This window comes from Alexandromys fortis, unplaced genomic scaffold (genome assembly GCF_014885135.2).
Source record: "Alexandromys fortis isolate MF-2015 unplaced genomic scaffold, M_Fortis_MF-2015_v1.1 scaffold_12, whole genome shotgun sequence".
Taxonomy (NCBI): Eukaryota; Metazoa; Chordata; class Mammalia; order Rodentia; family Cricetidae; genus Alexandromys; species Alexandromys fortis.
Window position 1 is genome coordinate 2,751,547 of NW_026067937.1, and position 17,410 is coordinate 2,768,956.

The 17,410-nt window shown below is 46.4% G+C and overlaps 1 protein-coding gene across 3 annotated transcripts in view; it reads right to left on the reverse strand.

Moving 5' to 3' along the window:
* Positions 1 to 16,373, reverse strand: part of Mpped2 (metallophosphoesterase domain containing 2) — a 177,435-nt gene extending 161,062 nt beyond the window's left edge. The window contains exons 1-2 of one of the 3 annotated variants that reach the window (XM_050147023.1): positions 15,816 to 16,373; positions 10,200 to 10,447 (exon numbers count right to left, since the gene is read on the reverse strand). In XM_050147023.1, the coding sequence (XP_050002980.1) occupies positions 10,200 to 10,327 (128 nt within the window). In that variant the 5' untranslated portion in view covers positions 10,328 to 10,447; positions 15,816 to 16,373. Of the gene's footprint in view, positions 1 to 10,199; positions 10,448 to 13,983; positions 14,084 to 15,815 lie in introns of those variants that run through there. The other 2 variants (XM_050147024.1, XM_050147025.1) reach the window with 2 other exon arrangements.
* Positions 16,374 to 17,410: the final 1,037 nt, after the last annotated feature.

The following is a 17,410-nucleotide window of genomic DNA, read 5'->3' on the forward strand; positions in this document are numbered from 1 at the left end:
CAGAAATCGGAGCCGGGGTCCCGACATATGCTACATCTCCTGGATAAAACAGATGGTGAACTTGGGACACCACAGCTTCAAGTCTTCCTATATTTCTCAAAAGCCAGTTTGTTAAGTCACCACATGTCAAATGGACTCAAAAAGAAAATAAGAAATCCAAACATGAAGTTTTGAATCACTTAAAATGGCCTTTAAAAAAAAAAAGTCATTCCATCGCAGAGATCAAAATAGGTCAACACACCAAAAAACTTCTGTCCTGGCCATTTGTGGACTTCCAGGTATGTTGATCATGCTGTGAACTCAAAAAAGCCACAGCACCAGTGTGGTTTGTCTCATCTCCTTGCTGACCAAAGTTCACGGTGCTGATCCTTTCCCAACGTGGAAGCCAAGGCCAGGGCATCGCAGAAGCCAGGAAGAGCTCTGATCTTTGAATACATCTGCTGTGTTCTCCAGGAAGTTCAAGGGCAAGGCTGACTGCATGTCTGATGAAGGTCCATTTCCTGATTCAGAGATGACCACCTTTCTATTATAACCTCACATGATGGAAGAACAAGGGTCTCTCTTAGATCCCAATTTTAGGAACTCTATCCTCAGGGATCATCACCGCCCATGGGCTCCACCCCCTAATGTTATGATTTGGAGGCTAAAATTTCACTATATAAATCTTGAAGAAACACAAATATTTAAACATCATATATAACGTTGATCCAAGCATGACCAATACACAAACACGGAGTCAGTTTTTAAAATAGAATATGTTAAACACGTGGTGGTAAAAGCAGTGGGGATTTTTGCAATTGTAAAATAAAATGCACGGTGGGTAGATGGCTCAGTAAAGTGCTTGCTGCCTCTCAAGTGTGTGGATCTGAATTCTGAGCCACAGTTCCCAAGTAAAAGCGGGGCACAGTAAAACATGTCTGCAACTCTAGCACTGTGGTGTGAAGGAAAGCAGGTCCCTGGAGTTCAGTGACCAGCCAGTCTAGCCACTCAGTGAACTCCAGGGACAGGGAGAGACTGCAGAGATGACCTGTAACCTTCATGTGAGTGCAGACATTCACTTACAGCCCCATTCATATACATACACACACAGTGAGGTTCGATGCTTTCGTGTGATCTCTAAATGTTAGAGCAAATGCAACTGAAACAGAATGGGGATTTTTTTTTTTCAAAACTCAAGACTTACACAGAGTTGGTAAAACACCTATGTCCAGCCAAAGGCTAAATCTTTCAGGAAATTAGAAAAGCATGTTCAGGCTGCTTAGCTAGTGAAGTTAATTTTTCTTGATTTCAGCTTTATGTCTTGCTGCAGAACCCATTTTAAACTATGAGCAGAGCATGTAAAAGGTTTGAATCTCAGGACTGTGATACTGACTCCTAAAAACCAAGTCAGCGTAAACCACTCTCCAAGCCAGCCAGTGTCAAGGCCAAAATAGCCCACAGCAAGATGGAAAAAGGCATCTGCCTCATCCAAGAATTATCAAATCTTTGGACTGGAAGATTTCATGGGCTGTGTGCACAAGAAATAAATGGGTTTGAGCAGGGTCCATGTTAGGAACTAGAGCTCTGCTGTCCTTTAGGGAAGCCAACCCAGGAACATGGATAATGCCAGCTTGCTGAGATCTCTAAGCACAGCACTAGAACTATGCTTCCTTGGCCCACGTTCCTGCTAGTTGGCATCTTCATTCCCATCGCATTTTTTCTTACATTTTATTTATTTATTTAATGGGAGTGGCGTAGGGTACCTCCATGACATAGCAGGCTTGTGGGAGTGTGAGGACAACTTGCAGAATCAGTTTTCTCCGCCCACCCTATGTGTGCTGCTGTGGATCAAGCTCAGGTCACCAGGTTTGGTGGCAACACCTTTACCCTCTGAGCCATCTTGCCTTGGTTTGCCTTTTTAAACCATATAACACCAATTTGGGACAAACATTAAACATAAATTAGGACAGGACATAGTTCAAAGTTCCAGAAAAAAAAGGAAAAACTGAGAACACTGCAGAAATGCATTTTCTTATATGCGTATGTGTTTCAGTCCTTCGTCGTCAACCACAGAAACTGAAGGGGAAAAAAAATCTCCAAAGCAAAACAATGCAAGTATGTGAACCCAAATATCACAAGGGCCAACAAATCCTAGCGTTTTCTCTACTTAGTACTGCCACCCAGATGCGTACCTGAAGTTTTCTTTTTACATTAAAACAGAGAGAGCCAGGCTGGCATGGGGGTCAACAAAGTGTCTATACTGATACGGCCGAGCCTAACCATACCGGTACGTTATGAAAGTCCAAAAGGGGCACTCAGTATGGCAGGGAGAGAGCTGAGGAAGTCCTTAGGAGGATTCAAGCTCACACAGAGACCTTCCAGAACGGAGCAAGCTTTGTCTCTTTCGGGAAGCAGTTCAGGCCCTTGGTGTGTTAAACAAGCTATGGGAGGTTGAGTGATATTAGCCCTGCTTTTACATCTTAAAATCTTACCTTCATAAATTCTAAAACTCTTAGAATGAAAGCTGAATCTGTCTCATATATACTAACTTCATCCTCTTATTCAATGAGAGCATCTCAGACAAAGAAGTTCAAAGAAAAGCAGGAGAGAGAAACAGCCCCAATAGGGGGCCTGAGAGCTTCAGGAAGTAAGGACCTGTTAGTCCACTAACTGTGGTCACACTTTCTTTATCATCTTTCTCTATCTCCAAAAATGCAGAATAAAAATCCAGATATGTCTGAGTACTGTATCACTCAGCATTTTGGAACTCTGGAGGCTGAGGCAGGAGGATGGGAAGTATAGGGTCAGTCTGAGATATATGACAAGCCTTTCTTACAAAGCTAAGACAACTAACAAAGTCACGGCTGGGGAGATGGCTCAGTGGTAAAGAGCTTGCCTTATGAGCATTGAGGCTTAGATTTGATCCCCGGAACCCATGGAAAACTACCTACCAGGCAAGGAGATGCATGCTTGCAATCCCAGCACTGGGAAGCAGAGACTAGAGGATCCCACTGACCAACAAGTTTAGCTGAATTGGCGAATGACTGATTAATGAGAGGCCTACGTCAAGGAGGCAGACAGTGTTCCTGATGATGATAACCACAACCGTGGTTCCTTTCTGCTCCCACAACACTCATACCACATGAATGCACACCAGCACACATAAGAACACTTGTATGTGTACAATCACACACACGTGCGCTCTCTCTCTCTCTCTCTCTCTCTCTCTCTCTCTCTCTCTCTCTCACACACACACACACACACACATCCAGATCTAATTTCAGATATGGTCTGTTTTAGTTGTTAAATTATTTTCCCTCCGTGATAAGCCCAGTAGCCCAAGAACAACATAACATTTCTACCAAATTATACAATCATACAGTGAGGTTCTAAGAATAAGTCCTTGGGGACAAAATACCCAATCTTAGATTTAGATCGTCTCTAGCTCTTGAATGCAAATAAAGAGATCGGCAAAAGAGGGAGAAAGTTAGCTCAAAATGAAGTTCAATTGTCACAGACCACAATATGGTACCCTGGGGGTGTGTGTGCAGAGAAAGGACTTATGCTTTAAAAACAAAACAAAAACGAGAGAGGGAAAGAAGAGAAAGCCACTGTTTTTGCACGAGTGCAAACTAAAAGGTCCATTCAGAATCTCCAAGGTAAACTTCAGATTGAAAATACTTTTGTAAACTATGGTCATGCTATTGTGCAGGCCGGTGATAAATCCGTAATAAGAAAGAGAATGTGGCTTCCTGAGAGAGTATAGGTTTACATTTTGCACAAACAGTTAACATAGTCCACCCCTGAAGTAAAGAATAAACATCTACATTGTTTGAGATTTTGCTGAACCCTAGGCATTATTTCATTCATTGATACTTCTTCCCCGCCCTGCCCCTGTCCCCCACCCCCCCTGCGTGAGAGTTCAACTCACTCTCTTCCCATACAGCATCTCCATAATGTCCCAGTAATAGTCTTTCCCCACAGAGTATCACTAACGATGGGGGTTTGTGTTCTTAATTTCAAATAGACCAAAAATGGAGGGACAGGCGTAAGAAGCAGAAATTCCAGAAAAGGAGGAAGATATTCAAGGTCTTGCAACCTGGTAGCTAGTGAGCAGCCCAGAGTTCAAAGAGGCCTAGCTTCCTGAAGATTGCAGAGCTAATTCGTGACCCCAACAGGACCAGAACTCAAGTCCCCTGAAACATTTCCTGTGTGCATGCCAACAAGCTGTTGAGACTACACTTACTGCCGCCTTCTCAAAATGGGCTTAAGACACTGCTTAAAATGTTTTCCTCACTGGAAAAGTGAGATGGCTCTCACCTTGGGAAACCGTCCGCCTTGGCACACAAGCCCAGCAACAGAGCCACAGCAGCAGCTCGAATCTCTGGAACCCACAATAAGGGAGACACAGAAGCTCAGCAGAAAGGAGGGTTCCCTGGAAGAGTGAGACAGTAGAGACCCGCTCCCAACACGGTGGAAAGGGAACACCAGGTCCTGAAGGTTGTCCTCTGATGTCACACACACATGCACACACACCACACACACACACACACACACACACACACACATGCACACATATACACACACCAACACACACAGACACACATATAATACACCCACATGCACAGACACACACAAACACACATATACACACAGACCCACACATGTACACAAACATACCGCAAATAGCCTAAACATTCTTTAAAGTCCTTTGTTGCTAGGTATAGGAGGAAGACAGTATGACTGATATCCTCCAACACAGGAACAAGCTGAATACCCTCTGGCTTACTCCTAGACTGCATCATAAACTAGAAGATAGTGTCGCCCAGGAACCTAATTGAGAACCATTGAAAGGAGAAGATGTACACTGAAGTAAGCCTTTGACATAATATATAGAGACAAATTATCATTCTTTTGGAAAAATTAGCATAAAGATACCACAGTTTTATAAAATTAATTCCAATGAAATAGAAGTATATAAAATACAAAGGTATTAAATGGCACAATGTAGTTAACTAAGTGATCATCAGTAAAACTAGTGTTTGTCCTTCCCACCCTTTTATATACACATACATAAGCACACATTACTTGGATGTAATAATTGTATTAGTTACTTCTATTGTTCTCACAACCAAAGACTCAACAAGAAGCCACTTGGAAGGAGGAGGACTGGTTCTGACTGATGGTTTGGTGAGACTCAGTCAACTGTGATGGGGAGGGCGTGTCAATGGGAGCAGTACACGCTGGGCCGAGCTATGAATCTCAAGGACCATCCTCCAGTGATGGACTTGCTTCAGCTAGGTACCACATCCCACAGGGCCCACACCCCCAAAAGAGTGCCACAAGTTGCATGCAGCCAAGTGTTCAGACAGTTGCTTGCGAGGGGCCTTTCACATCCACACCTCACTCTCCTCTTTTCTGAACTATGAACACCTAATATAACCCTGAAATTTATATGCTTCCGACCTCATTCTCTAAAAGGAAAGGAATATTAACTTCAGATCAAGTGAACTATCTACAAAAACTGTATGAATGAATCTGTCATGAAATGATTATCAAACACCTCAAGAGATCACTTTTTGATTACCAATGGCCAGGCAACATGAATGAATGCTACCCAAGGCAACAGTGCAACAAGAACAAGCTGCCTTGCCATGTTTTATACGGCCAAGCAGTTTAGAGACGTGCCAACCCTGTAGCTATCACTAGTACAAAGTGACAGCTGCTACCGCATCCGTGTACCAAGCACTGCCTTCTGGTCCTGTCTGATCCCAAGGGTGCTGGGAACCACAGGCATGGGCAATGAAAGGGTTTCATTTCGGGTGAACAAGCATTAGGACATTAAGCCTACTTCATAGATGACAATACCGAGACGCTAAATTCTTCCAGCAAACCACTCATTCTTAGCTGTCACATTTTCCTGCACCTGCTGAAGTAGCCTGTGATGATCCTAGTTAGCACATGTCTGTTTTAACCATGATACCAGTAGGAGAACTTGAGACATTGACAGGGGCACAGAAGACAGGTCCAGCCCAAGAGAAGAAAGCCTTGGGAGTCTTCACTGAACAGCTACCTGACACAGGATTTCTACTCATTGGAACTGCTACTCCCTTGGTGTAACTGGAGGTGAAGAGACCTTCCTGCCTGTCTACAATCCTGACAGGCACAAAATCTCCTGCTGACGCTGAAAGAATTGAGTTCACATTCCCATTGCCAACCCTTAAAAGAAAAATTAACCTCGGTAGTATGACGAACCATCCTGTTTTGCAAGGAACACGAAGCCCCTCCTAAAGTAGGATTTCCAGTGCTAACCCTGATGGAGCTGGATGCCCTACCAACTTATTTGATTAGGCCTCCCGTCATTAAAAACTAAGTCTTTATGACATTTCCAGACCTAAAATGGTTCTTTTAATGCCTTCTCTAATCATCATTAAAGACACTAAATAACTTTTTCAACATTCTGTTCAAGAAAGATGAAGGGCTGTGGACAGATGAAGACCGCTAATTGTTGGTTTTCAATCATCTCATCCGTCAGGATAATCAAGAGTCTGAGCAAGAAAGGCCTCCTATTCTAGGCTAAATGTTGGTCTACTAACTCCAGCTGTGCTTTGATTTTCTTTTCTAAAGTCAGACAGGATTACTTTTTTAAAAAAGGAAAGAAAAGAAAATCCTACGTCAGAAGCAAATTCAAAGAGATGCTTCTTAGAAAGTCTGGTAGCAATCTTGGAGTTTATAGATAAGGACTAAATCCAAACCTCGCCAGCTCTAGGGTAGGTGGGCTTCAAATGATGGCAACTGACTCTTGCTAATTATTGTCCCTCAGAGTGGCACCTTGCAAACAAAGCTTTGCTTTAATTAGTCACCGTTAAAGACAACACCGGTCATTCAGTGTAATTATTTACCTATGAATAAACTGATGTCCGAGGAAGGGAAGTTGATCAGGAGGGGTAACTGGAAAAGAGCTGGTCACAAAGCTAAGCTGAGACTAACCACATTAAGTGTGAAAGGAAGAATTCCTAAATTAAGGTGAGACAATACCCACGGCTACCACTAGGTCATGCGAAAGGAGACAAAGAGCCCCAGTATCTATCACAGGTCTTCACAGGTTTATAGGGTAGTAAGAAGAGAAAGTGAACACTTCAGGAATCCAGAGCAAAATCAATGTGTGCTTCAAGTAGGAAATACAAAGTATCTACAGGAACGCAGCAAAACTCTGCCATGACATGCTGTAATCTTTCAAATCAAGGGAAATTTTAGGCTCAATATCTCATAAATACTTTAGGGTCACTTTAAATTTCTATTTCGACAAAGGGTAATGTTTTTAATGCAACTAAAAGAGAATATATTGCAGTCAAGGAAGACACCCAAGCTCCTAGAACCTACCAGGGTCTGTCATGACGCTAGGCCATCAACCTGCAGAGCAGCAGCAGCCCCACAGATGACTGGGGAAGGCTGAGGCCATGGTGAGTCACACTCCTAACAAAGCACACCTTCACGCTTCCACAGTGATCCCGGTTTCTCCTATCAACACATAATCAAATGTATTGAACCAATCAATAGATCAGAAGAGAGACAGACAGACAGACAGACAGACAGACAGACAGAAAACAGATGGTAATAGATGACTGATAGAAAAATAGTAAGAGTTAATATAGACAGAAAAAATAATATAGATAGAAAATATTATTAACATATAATAAATAGATAAAATAAGTGATATTTTGATCAGAGTATTAAAATAATAAATTGATATAAATATATACATCTATGAATAGATATTGATTATAAATAAAATAAATAATTACATAATTGAAATAAGTAGATAAAATATAATAAATAATAGGTAGATAGGTAGATGGTAGGAAAATAATAATGGATAATAGATGTTACACACAGATAGCAAAAGTTAGTAATAGATGGTAGATAGATAGATAGATAGATAGATAGATAGATAGATAGATAGATAGATAGATAAGATAGGTAGATTGGATAGATAGATAGATAGATAGGTAGATAAGATAGGAAAATAATGGAGATCCTATGAAATGGAAGAAATGAAAAACCTAGAGGTGACATGTGGAGCAGACAGAATCCATCTAGATTGGGAAAGCAGTAACAAGACAGAGGACAGGAGGCTTCCTGTGGGTGCAGGAAACTAAACCAGCTCAGAGCATATGATAAGGAGAGAAGAAAAATGTCACAGCTGTGAGAAACAGCTAACTCAAAGGCACTGAGACAGAAGGGCGCAAGGGCTCTCAGGTGAGAGGAAGCCAAGCTGAGTGGTAATGAAAGGGAAAACCCACAGTGGAGCCACCTGGGAGGAGGCCTGCACTCCCAGGCTCGAGTCCAGTGACATGCTGCACAGCTATTAGGTTGCCATTACAAACCTCTTTTTTGTTGCCCTGGTTGGGAGTTTTTCTTTTCGTTCTCCCCACCAAGAAAAAGACACACACACACACACACACACACAATTTGACCCTTCAAAGTTTTCACGGCTAGGTCTAAGATCAGTTCTAAGCTTATGTGATTTAAAAACTACCTCAGCGTTCAGTTTACCAGAGGAGTCCTGTGGGCAAGAGCAAATAGGAGGATATCTGCAGAGCCAAGCAATGGCTGAGCTTCGCAGTCATTTCCCACGGAATCTGGGCAGAGCAGTCTCACTGGAAACAGGATCCATAGCGATCCGTTAATACAAAGACCAGTCTGCCAAAGCAAGCTAAAAGGACCCTAGACTACGCCACGCACAAATCTCATGACATGTTTGAAAGAAAGGGAAGAAACAGAAACAATAAAAAGAGTATTTGAAACAAATACACATGTATTGTTCAGAAAACCTATCATATTAACAAAGAGAAGACTTATTCACCTACAAACCTCGGTCTTGTACTCTGTCAGCAGCCCTTCCTAATCACAAGCAGAGCCTCACAGGAAGGCCAACGGGAAGCTCTTAGAAACAGCTTAGCACAACCATCTGCAAAGATGTTGATGTTCTTTCTTTTCTTTTTAGGCTTGTTTGTTCCTTTTGTTTTCTAAGCCTGTTGTTTTTGTTTTCCTACTATGCACAAACCTCACAGGTACTTTAAGCAGCTTTCCAGAACTTATAGAACATCATCCCACTATTTACACTACTATCCAGGGAATCGAGAAAAAGACCTTTTGTTTAGTTAATGCTTCTGAATTGGAGAAGCGCATGTGTGTGGATAAGACATAGGAGTTACTTTTATTTTTTTTTTTTAAACATAAAACAGTCCCTGGAAGAAAGAGTCTATGACTTGGGCATGCCCTGGGTTTAATTCTGCCAGGAGTAAAAACAGTCAACAAAATCCTAACCTCCTCTCCCCCCCAACTACACAATAGCATTCAAAGAGATTCAGTCCCACCATGAAGGGCCAGTGTTAGACATCAGAAGGGGTCTCGTGAAGAATGGGCACCAGGCCTTGAATAAACAAGAGAGATGGTGACCTTCTGCCCCTTCCACTGAAAACCCGGTGTGTGACCAGGGGCTGTGACGTCCTTGCCTCTCCGGGTTTCTCCTGTACTTCCTCCTTAAATAGCTTAAAGCTTCATGTGTATTCCATAGTATCAGGGAGTGAAAGAAAATACAATTCGTGAGACCAGCTGTTCCACTCTGCTTAAGCCTTCCCCCCCCCCCCATATTGTTCAAGTCTTATATAATGCAACCCATGATTCACTAGCAGCAGGAGAGACAATGGATTTAGCAGTAGCTGGACCATTAGCGCCAATTAGGCATATTTCCCCAGCTGAATGGGAAGGCTTAGTGGGGTGAAGTGCAAGAAAATATTGAAGAAAATGTCAAGAAATATTTCACGAAGGAAGTAAGGAATACACGGTAAAGCAAACCGAACTGAGGGTAAGAAGACACCGCCAAAATTCAAAAATTCACCGTGTGGCATTAGGAAAATACCGTACCCTCTTAGTTCTTATCCATAACATGTGAACAAGTTATCCGAATCCTTCAGAAGTTCTGAAGACCTAAGGTGCTTTTGTGGCTGAACGTGCTGTAAAAATCTGAATAGTTACCCAGATGCAAAGGCCTTCTCCTGGGCTACACGGGAAACCACAGATACCCATCTGTTTCAGAAATCACTGACTTCCACTCTCCCTAGCAAAATGCTGAGAGAATAGTTTCCTTTCGCTTCGCTTCTCCTTTCTTGGTTGTTACTATTTTTTTCTTGTTAACATTCGTGAGAAATACTTACATATGCACATGTGGCGGCTGGAATCTGCTCTGGTTGATGTTGTAGTGTGTGAAGGCCTGGGTAGGATTGGAGCTATACTCATCCACCGCTATGGTAACTTTGCCTTGAGCAGGAATCCCATGTGCCATCCTTCCTCCCTATAGGCATGAGCAATTCACAACTCTCTGGAGCAGAAGCTGGAAGCAGGCATGGTGTGTTTCAGCCAATCTCTGAATCCAAAGATCTACTCATCAATACTGCTGTGCGTTCTAGAAGAAGAAAAAAAAACATTATATGCATGTATGTGTACATATATATTTAAAAAGAAGAACAAGGAGTAAGGCAGTTCTAAAATACATTAAGTTTGGAATCTAGATATCAAATGGCCTCAGGAAAAAACTCTGAATTGGGACTGTTTCCTTGTGGGTGTAACTGTAGTCGACTGTTGGCTGTATGGCCCTCAGAGTGGACTCTACACCCATTCCGGCACGACTAGATGCTAGCGGATTGTCTCAATGGAGTTCAAACCAAGAATTCCTCTCTAATTATAATTATGGCACTTAACGTGAATTGCAGAAGGGCCAAATCCACAGTTGCCATGGTGTCTAGCTATAAATGGTTTGTGCTGGAAGACGCCACCAAGTCTTCGCTGCTAATTGAAATATTTGGTTCTTACAAAATTGGTATCACGTTATACAATCACTTGAAGTCTTGATGCTTCGATGATCCACAGGACACAATGACAAACGCAAACTCAAGGTTCTGTGCTCCTTAACAGACACCTGAGCTGCAGAGTGCACCTGAAGCACACGTTACACGGAAGTTTGTCTTGAAGACACTTTCTTAAATACACCATGCCTGGTACACACACTACCTTCTCTCTGGCTAACCAAGGCACACAGTCTTTCAATTCTCAAGTTACTCAAGGGAACGTCAGAGGCGCACAGAACTGGTCGGTCACTTTGTGACCCTGACCTTCCTCTTCTTTCCCTACAGGAGCATTTAGGGAGGGCAGCCATGACATCTGTGGCCTCACTGGTGCAATGTCATTCTTAATAGCTGGTCTCATTTCCATAAGAAATTTTTCAGCAGTTCTGATTCTTTTCATAAGTCAATGCATTAATTGCTGCATGGGGTACAGAAATGAAAATATCTGCTTGAACGGCAGATGTTCAAAGATGGAGGGAAGCAAGGCCTTGCATGGAAGCTGTCTCCATCAATGATCAATTGGAGGAAGTAGGAGGCACCCCACACTCCTTGACTAACCCTTGGCTAACCTGCACTCTTTTCTAAACACTCCGGATCAGAATTCATTTGCCATGTGCACTATTAATCTCCAGAAATCGTAGCTGCGATCTCAAATAAAAATATTTAGAATAATAAGATTAGATTGAAATTTGGCATGAAACACCTTAAAATATCGAACAAAAGGCAGATGGCCTGCCATAGGCCATTTATTTTATTATTTTGCAACCCGGGGGCTCCTGTAGTCCTCCATATGCTAGCTGGGCTAAGAAATTCCAGTGTTCTACTCAAATGATGGCTTTTTTTTTTTCATATCAGTAAACCAAGCGAGGTTACACCCACCTGGCCTACGTTCCCAGAACATTCCGACAGCCGAGAAAGGAGGCCTGGTGTTCTGGCCTTTTTAACAAAACGTCGCCTTGGGTTATCTTCCTTCTTCCTGACTTTAGAGGCGGTATGGCTCCCACAAGCACCAGTTGACAGGCGCTCTGGCTTGTAGGATTAGCTAAGTCAAGTCCCGCCCTGCGCCTCCCATGGAAGGTATCTATAAAGAACTGCTTATGAATCATAATGGAGCGGTTTTCCTACCAAGTTTGCAGCTGTTTCCTTAATTTCCTCCACAATTATATTTTACTGTTATTTTGCATAACAGTAAAACACAACACCTGCTTCAAATTGCAGTCCTGTTCTAAGTGCTGTAATTCTCTTTTGAGACACAAAAGTACTCAGACACCGCTGAAGCGCGGGGCTGCATAATTGCGTGGCGCTGAAAAGTAAATACAAACGGAAGCATCTTCCTGTTACAGAAATGACTGTCATTAAAGAGAATGTTAGCCATCAAAGCACAGAGGGGGAAAATACACATTTCCAGTATACGAGAACTCAGTGTTTGCATAAATTAGAGAGTGCTATAAAAATTACTTAGCAATTCTTATTTTCCTTCCATCAATGTCTATTGTGTGAGGTACAGAACGTTTCGGCAGCAAAGGAAACCAAACGCACGTCTAGACCACTGTGACCTCAGACTATCTGCGCCCCTTGCCAGAAAGAATCTAAATGGTTGGAGAGAAAACTTACTAATTAAACCAAGAGAGCGTAGGCCGGAAATAGAAGACGTCCTGGATATTTACAGTGACTTGACGTGGCTAGAATGGCAACCCTCTCGACTTGAAGCCAACAAGAGGCAGAACTTACATGACAGACCCCCACTTCTAAACGGTCCACTCGGCCCTAAAGTCACCCTACAGATTTTCACTTTCTGTTGGGAAACACCTATGTCTCTTTGCACCCCTGCCTCCAGCTAGGCAAACAATATCTCTCCATCAGCAAGCTCAGACCTCGGCAATTCTGAAGGGCTAAATGGGTGGCTGGCATCTCATTTGAATTCATCTTTGCCTTGTTCCCTTTCAAATGTTTTATCGAAACAGTGCACCTGCCGGGTCTATCTTCTTTCATCTGGAGTCTTTTGAAGGAAATGTCAGACTGAGGCAGAGAGCTTCAAAACTTACAGCACCTCTACAGACCAGTCAAGAAAAGGCTGCCTTTTCTTTTTCTTTTTAGTGCTGTGTTCAATTCCACACACACCTCCCAATGAACATATCCTAAGACTGATGTGTGTGGGATTGGGGGTGGAGGGGGTGGCTCTTGGGGACAAAACCACTTCACTCCACATGAGATCTTGGGGAAAGTCTTAACTGTGCAAGGATCCCATCTTAGAACCTTCGAAGAAGCCTTATCGCCTTGCTTCACTTCAGGTTGTAAAACCCTCCCGACCACATCCTCCACTCCCAACAGTTAAAGGGAGCAGAGTTCTTCTGTTATTTTTATACTTCAGTGCATTTTATCCACAAACAAAGGCACCCAGCACAAGATGCCAAATGCCTAAAGAAAAACCTAACAGGACCGTCACTGCCAAGCACTCACGCTGCTCTTAGAGTTTCAGTTTAAAAAAAAAAAAAAAAAGCCCACGTGAGCCACTGAGCATTTCCTAGACAGCAGTCACTTCTGTCCCTTAAACTGAAAGACTGGAAATTTTCTTTTCCAGGAACCCACTTGGAAAACCTCTTAAAGTCTGCTGGCAAGGAAGGGATTAAAAACTGAAGGTTCAAATAACTGTCTCCACCTCCTAGGCAGCGGATGGCTGATTTACCTAAACTTTCAAAGCAACAATTTCTGACCTCTCTCCTCAAGCGCCGCCCAAGCCAAGCGGAGGAGAAATGAGCCCTGGATTTCTCTTTCTCCTTGTTTAAATAAGGATGCTCACTTTAATCAGAAAGACAGCCGCCCCACCAAACAGCTGGGTGGAGGGACTTTGGAGCTCGCCCCCAGTCCAACCCCCCGCCAAATTTCATTCTCTCCTCCCTCTGCCTCGGAGATCCAGAACCTTCTTAACTCACGCCCCTACTCTTTTCTGCCCATTTCCAGTTACTCATTCCCACATGCGGGAGCGATGCCCACACGCCTTCCCCGCGGTGGCTCCACTAGTTTATTTTTCTGGAGATGCTGACAAGGTTCCACGTGCCTCTGTCCACTAGGCTCCCTCCCTTCCAATCACACTTACACCTGAACTTGTCTCCAGCACTGCTGCCACCCAGCTGGCACATTCTTTCGGAGAGGGAGGGCACGACTTTTCTCCTGAGCCTCTGACAAAGCGTGGAGTCTATATATGGTGGGGTGAGGGGGGGCGCAGAATTCTCTACTTTGGATTGGTTTGTTTGTTTTAAATCTAGGGTGGGCAGATGGGGTGGGGGCTACAGCTGATGCACACACACACACACACGCACACGCGCGCGCGCACACACACACACACACAGACCCACACATGCCCTGCCCTGCCCTGTCAGCTCTCACTGCCTGGTCCTGACCATAACTCTCTCTTCATTCCTCAGGCGCTGAGTACCCGGCTGCCACGGTCACGGCTGCCGCAGGCGGCACTACGGACCTAGACTCACAGCCCTAGGGTCGGCTAAGCATCTGCCCCCATCTTCCTCTCCCTCCGCCAGGAGCCGACTGAGGACGCCGCACCATCCTTGGTGGGGCAACGTGGTCCCTGGTCTGGGGAGTAAGCCTCCAGAACGCGCTGGCATCTCCCAGCATACAGACAGGGGCAGGAGCCCGGGTCCGCACCGTCAACAGCCGCCTCCTCGCTCTGTGTCCCGGAGCTGCCAGGCGCCTTCTCCAGAAAGGCTGGAAAGGGAAGGGACCCGGCCATCAGGCTGGAAGGGGTGTGGAAGCCTCTGCTTTGCCCTCTCTTTGGAAGTCTTTCCCTTCCAGTTAAACTTATGTTTGTTTTCCCCACCCTGACCTGTTAGTGTCTGTACCATCACAAATCAATTACACATTTTTCATGACCCGCATTCGCTCCTAATTCCGGGTGTGTTGGGGGGGGGGGTACGCTATAAATCAACTCCACTGATTATCTTTCCATGCTAGTTTCTTGATGGGGGATTTCAACGCCCTCTAGAACATCTAGGTTAAAAAGAAAATGCTCCCTTCACCTCCTAGGCCGCAACAGCCCGGAATTCTAAAGATTTTTTTAAAAGACAACCTTACCACATGTAAATGTAAATAGGGAAAAAAAAATTAAAAAGAAAGAAAAACCCAACTCCTGTTTAGATAGAAAAAAAAATTGGGCGGCCACGGTTACTTTTCCACGCTACCGTACCCCGCCTCCCAGGCTCCCTCGCTTTGCAGGCTGCGGTCGCCGACACCGGAGAGTGAGGTCGGGGCGCGGGGGCCGGCTGAGAGCTCCGCGCGGGAGCGCTGCGCGCGCGGGCGCCCCGAGCACAAAGCTGCGCCGAGCCGTCCGGCCACTGCACCTGGCCCGGGGCCGGCCCTGGCGCACGGGGCTCGGGCCGACACAATGCACGCGGGCCTAGGCCGGGGCAGCGGCAGTGCACGACCCCGGGGACTTTCTAGTAAACAGACCTCGGACTCCCGGGCCCCACCCCCATCCTCGCCGCGGGGCTTCGGCCGCGGGCTTTCGCGGACACCACCCCCGCCCCGGCCGGAGAAACCCGGGCGGAGGAGGGGGCAGGGAGGTGGGGACCCCGAGAGGTCGGTGGCCGAGGGCTAGGGGAAAGGGAAAACAGGGAGCGAGATGGAGAGTGGGAGGGAGGACAGCTAAGGAAAGAAATTCGTTCTCCGCTTGGGGGGGTTGCAAATCTGCTCTCCCCGGGTCCTCGAGTGCTCACTCGGCTAACCTCAGGGTCGGCGGGGCCGCCGCGCTCCGCAGCCCCCGCGCCCTCGCACGCGCCTCTGACAAGGCACCTCTCACCCGGGCTCCGCTTTGTGTGTGCATTTTTTTTCCCCTTCCTCTCGCGCCCGGCACCGGCCGTCGGCCGCCTCCTCCCCCCTCCCCCGCCCTCCGCCTCCCTTCCCCGGGCGGATTACCTTTCCCGGGCTGCGCTCCGGGTCCCCGGGATGCCTTCAGCGCCCCGTGTGCGGGCGAGCCATCGCCGAGCCACCCAAGCCGGCTGGGAGCAGCGCTGGGGGTGGCAGGGGCGAGGGGCGCGGGCGGGCCAGAACCTTCGACCCCGGAGGTCCCCGGCGCGCCGATCCAGAGCCTGGAGGGTGGCGCGGGGGCGCGGTGCGAGCGGGGCGCGGGGTCGCTGCGGGGGGAGATGGAGAGGACGGGAGCAGCCTCGATCTGGGGAGAGAGCGAGCGAGGGGGCGAGGAGAGGCAGCGAGGGCGCGGCGAGCGAAGGGAGCGCGAGCGGTGCAGTGACAGGGACTGCCACTGGGGTCAAAGGAGCACAGCTCCAGGAAGCTGGGCCGCCCCAGCGCCGCTCTCTGTGAGCTCCCCGCCGGGACCCCGCGCTCTGCACGCCCCTGCGGTAGTTCCGGCCCACTCGAACCCCCCACCCGCGCCCTGAGGCCGCGGGGTTTCCAGGAGAGGAGGGAGAGCGGAGGGCGAGGCCCGCAGGCTGCTGGTGCTCCCGGGTCAAGCAGGCGGCAGGAAGCTGAGCTGCAAGTTCATCACCATGTGTGATCAGCGTTAAAATGATAGGGGTCAGGGAGATGGGGGCGGACCATGGAGCGCCAGGAACATAGGGGAGCCCCCCAGATGGGCGTCTTCTGCTAAGAGAACACCAAGCCCCCGCCCCCCACTCGTGAACCTGCCAGGCTCTGTCAGAGGTCCTGGCACAGCTCCAAGGCGCAGAACTCGCTGCAGGGGCAGGAGGAGCGTCTGGGGCACAAGGATCACACCGAGGGGGACGACCTCAGGGTCCCTCCCCTCCGCTGATCTGAGGCTTTCCGGCGGGATATCAAGTCTCCCCTCTCCTCGAGCTTCTCAAAGACTCTCTCTCTCTCTCTCTCTCTCTCTCTCTCTCTCTCTCTCTCTCACACACACACACACACACACACACACACACACACACACAGCCCTCTCTTGGCTCTGCAATGTTGTTGCTGAGAAAGAAAGGCCAATCCAAAGACAAGGTTTTTTGACCTTCAAGAATTAAGACAGGTTCTGAATAAGAAGATGAAATGAGGCAAAGGCTTTAATTGGTTCCATTTTTTGCCCCCCCCACCCTTTGAATCACATTTTCCCTCTCCCAAAGACCTGCCTTCAAAAACCAGTCTAAAATCGAAGTTACTCCAATTTTTCTCTACTACTTTTTAAACCGGGGGATGGGGGTGGGGATGGAGGTGGAACACTAGGAATATGCAAAAAGGGGGTCGGGGTAAGGATGGGAAAAGCCTCTGAAATGCTGGGACAGACGGCTTTTTAGTAAACTTGGTTGGCGAGGTTGTCTGAAAGATGAGGTGGCCTTATGATGTTATGCCACTGTCAGAGCTGAAGGATTTGGAAAGCGACCAGATCTAATTCCTTTCTAGGAGTCAGACTCAAAAAAAAAAAAATCTGCATTCTCCGAAGGCAGCTCCGGTGTCTGTGCACGAGAGAGAAACGTGTGTGCTTAGTACACTCGGTGGCAACTGGCTAGACGTCCTGGCTGAAATCATATCCCCTAAAATTAAAAAGG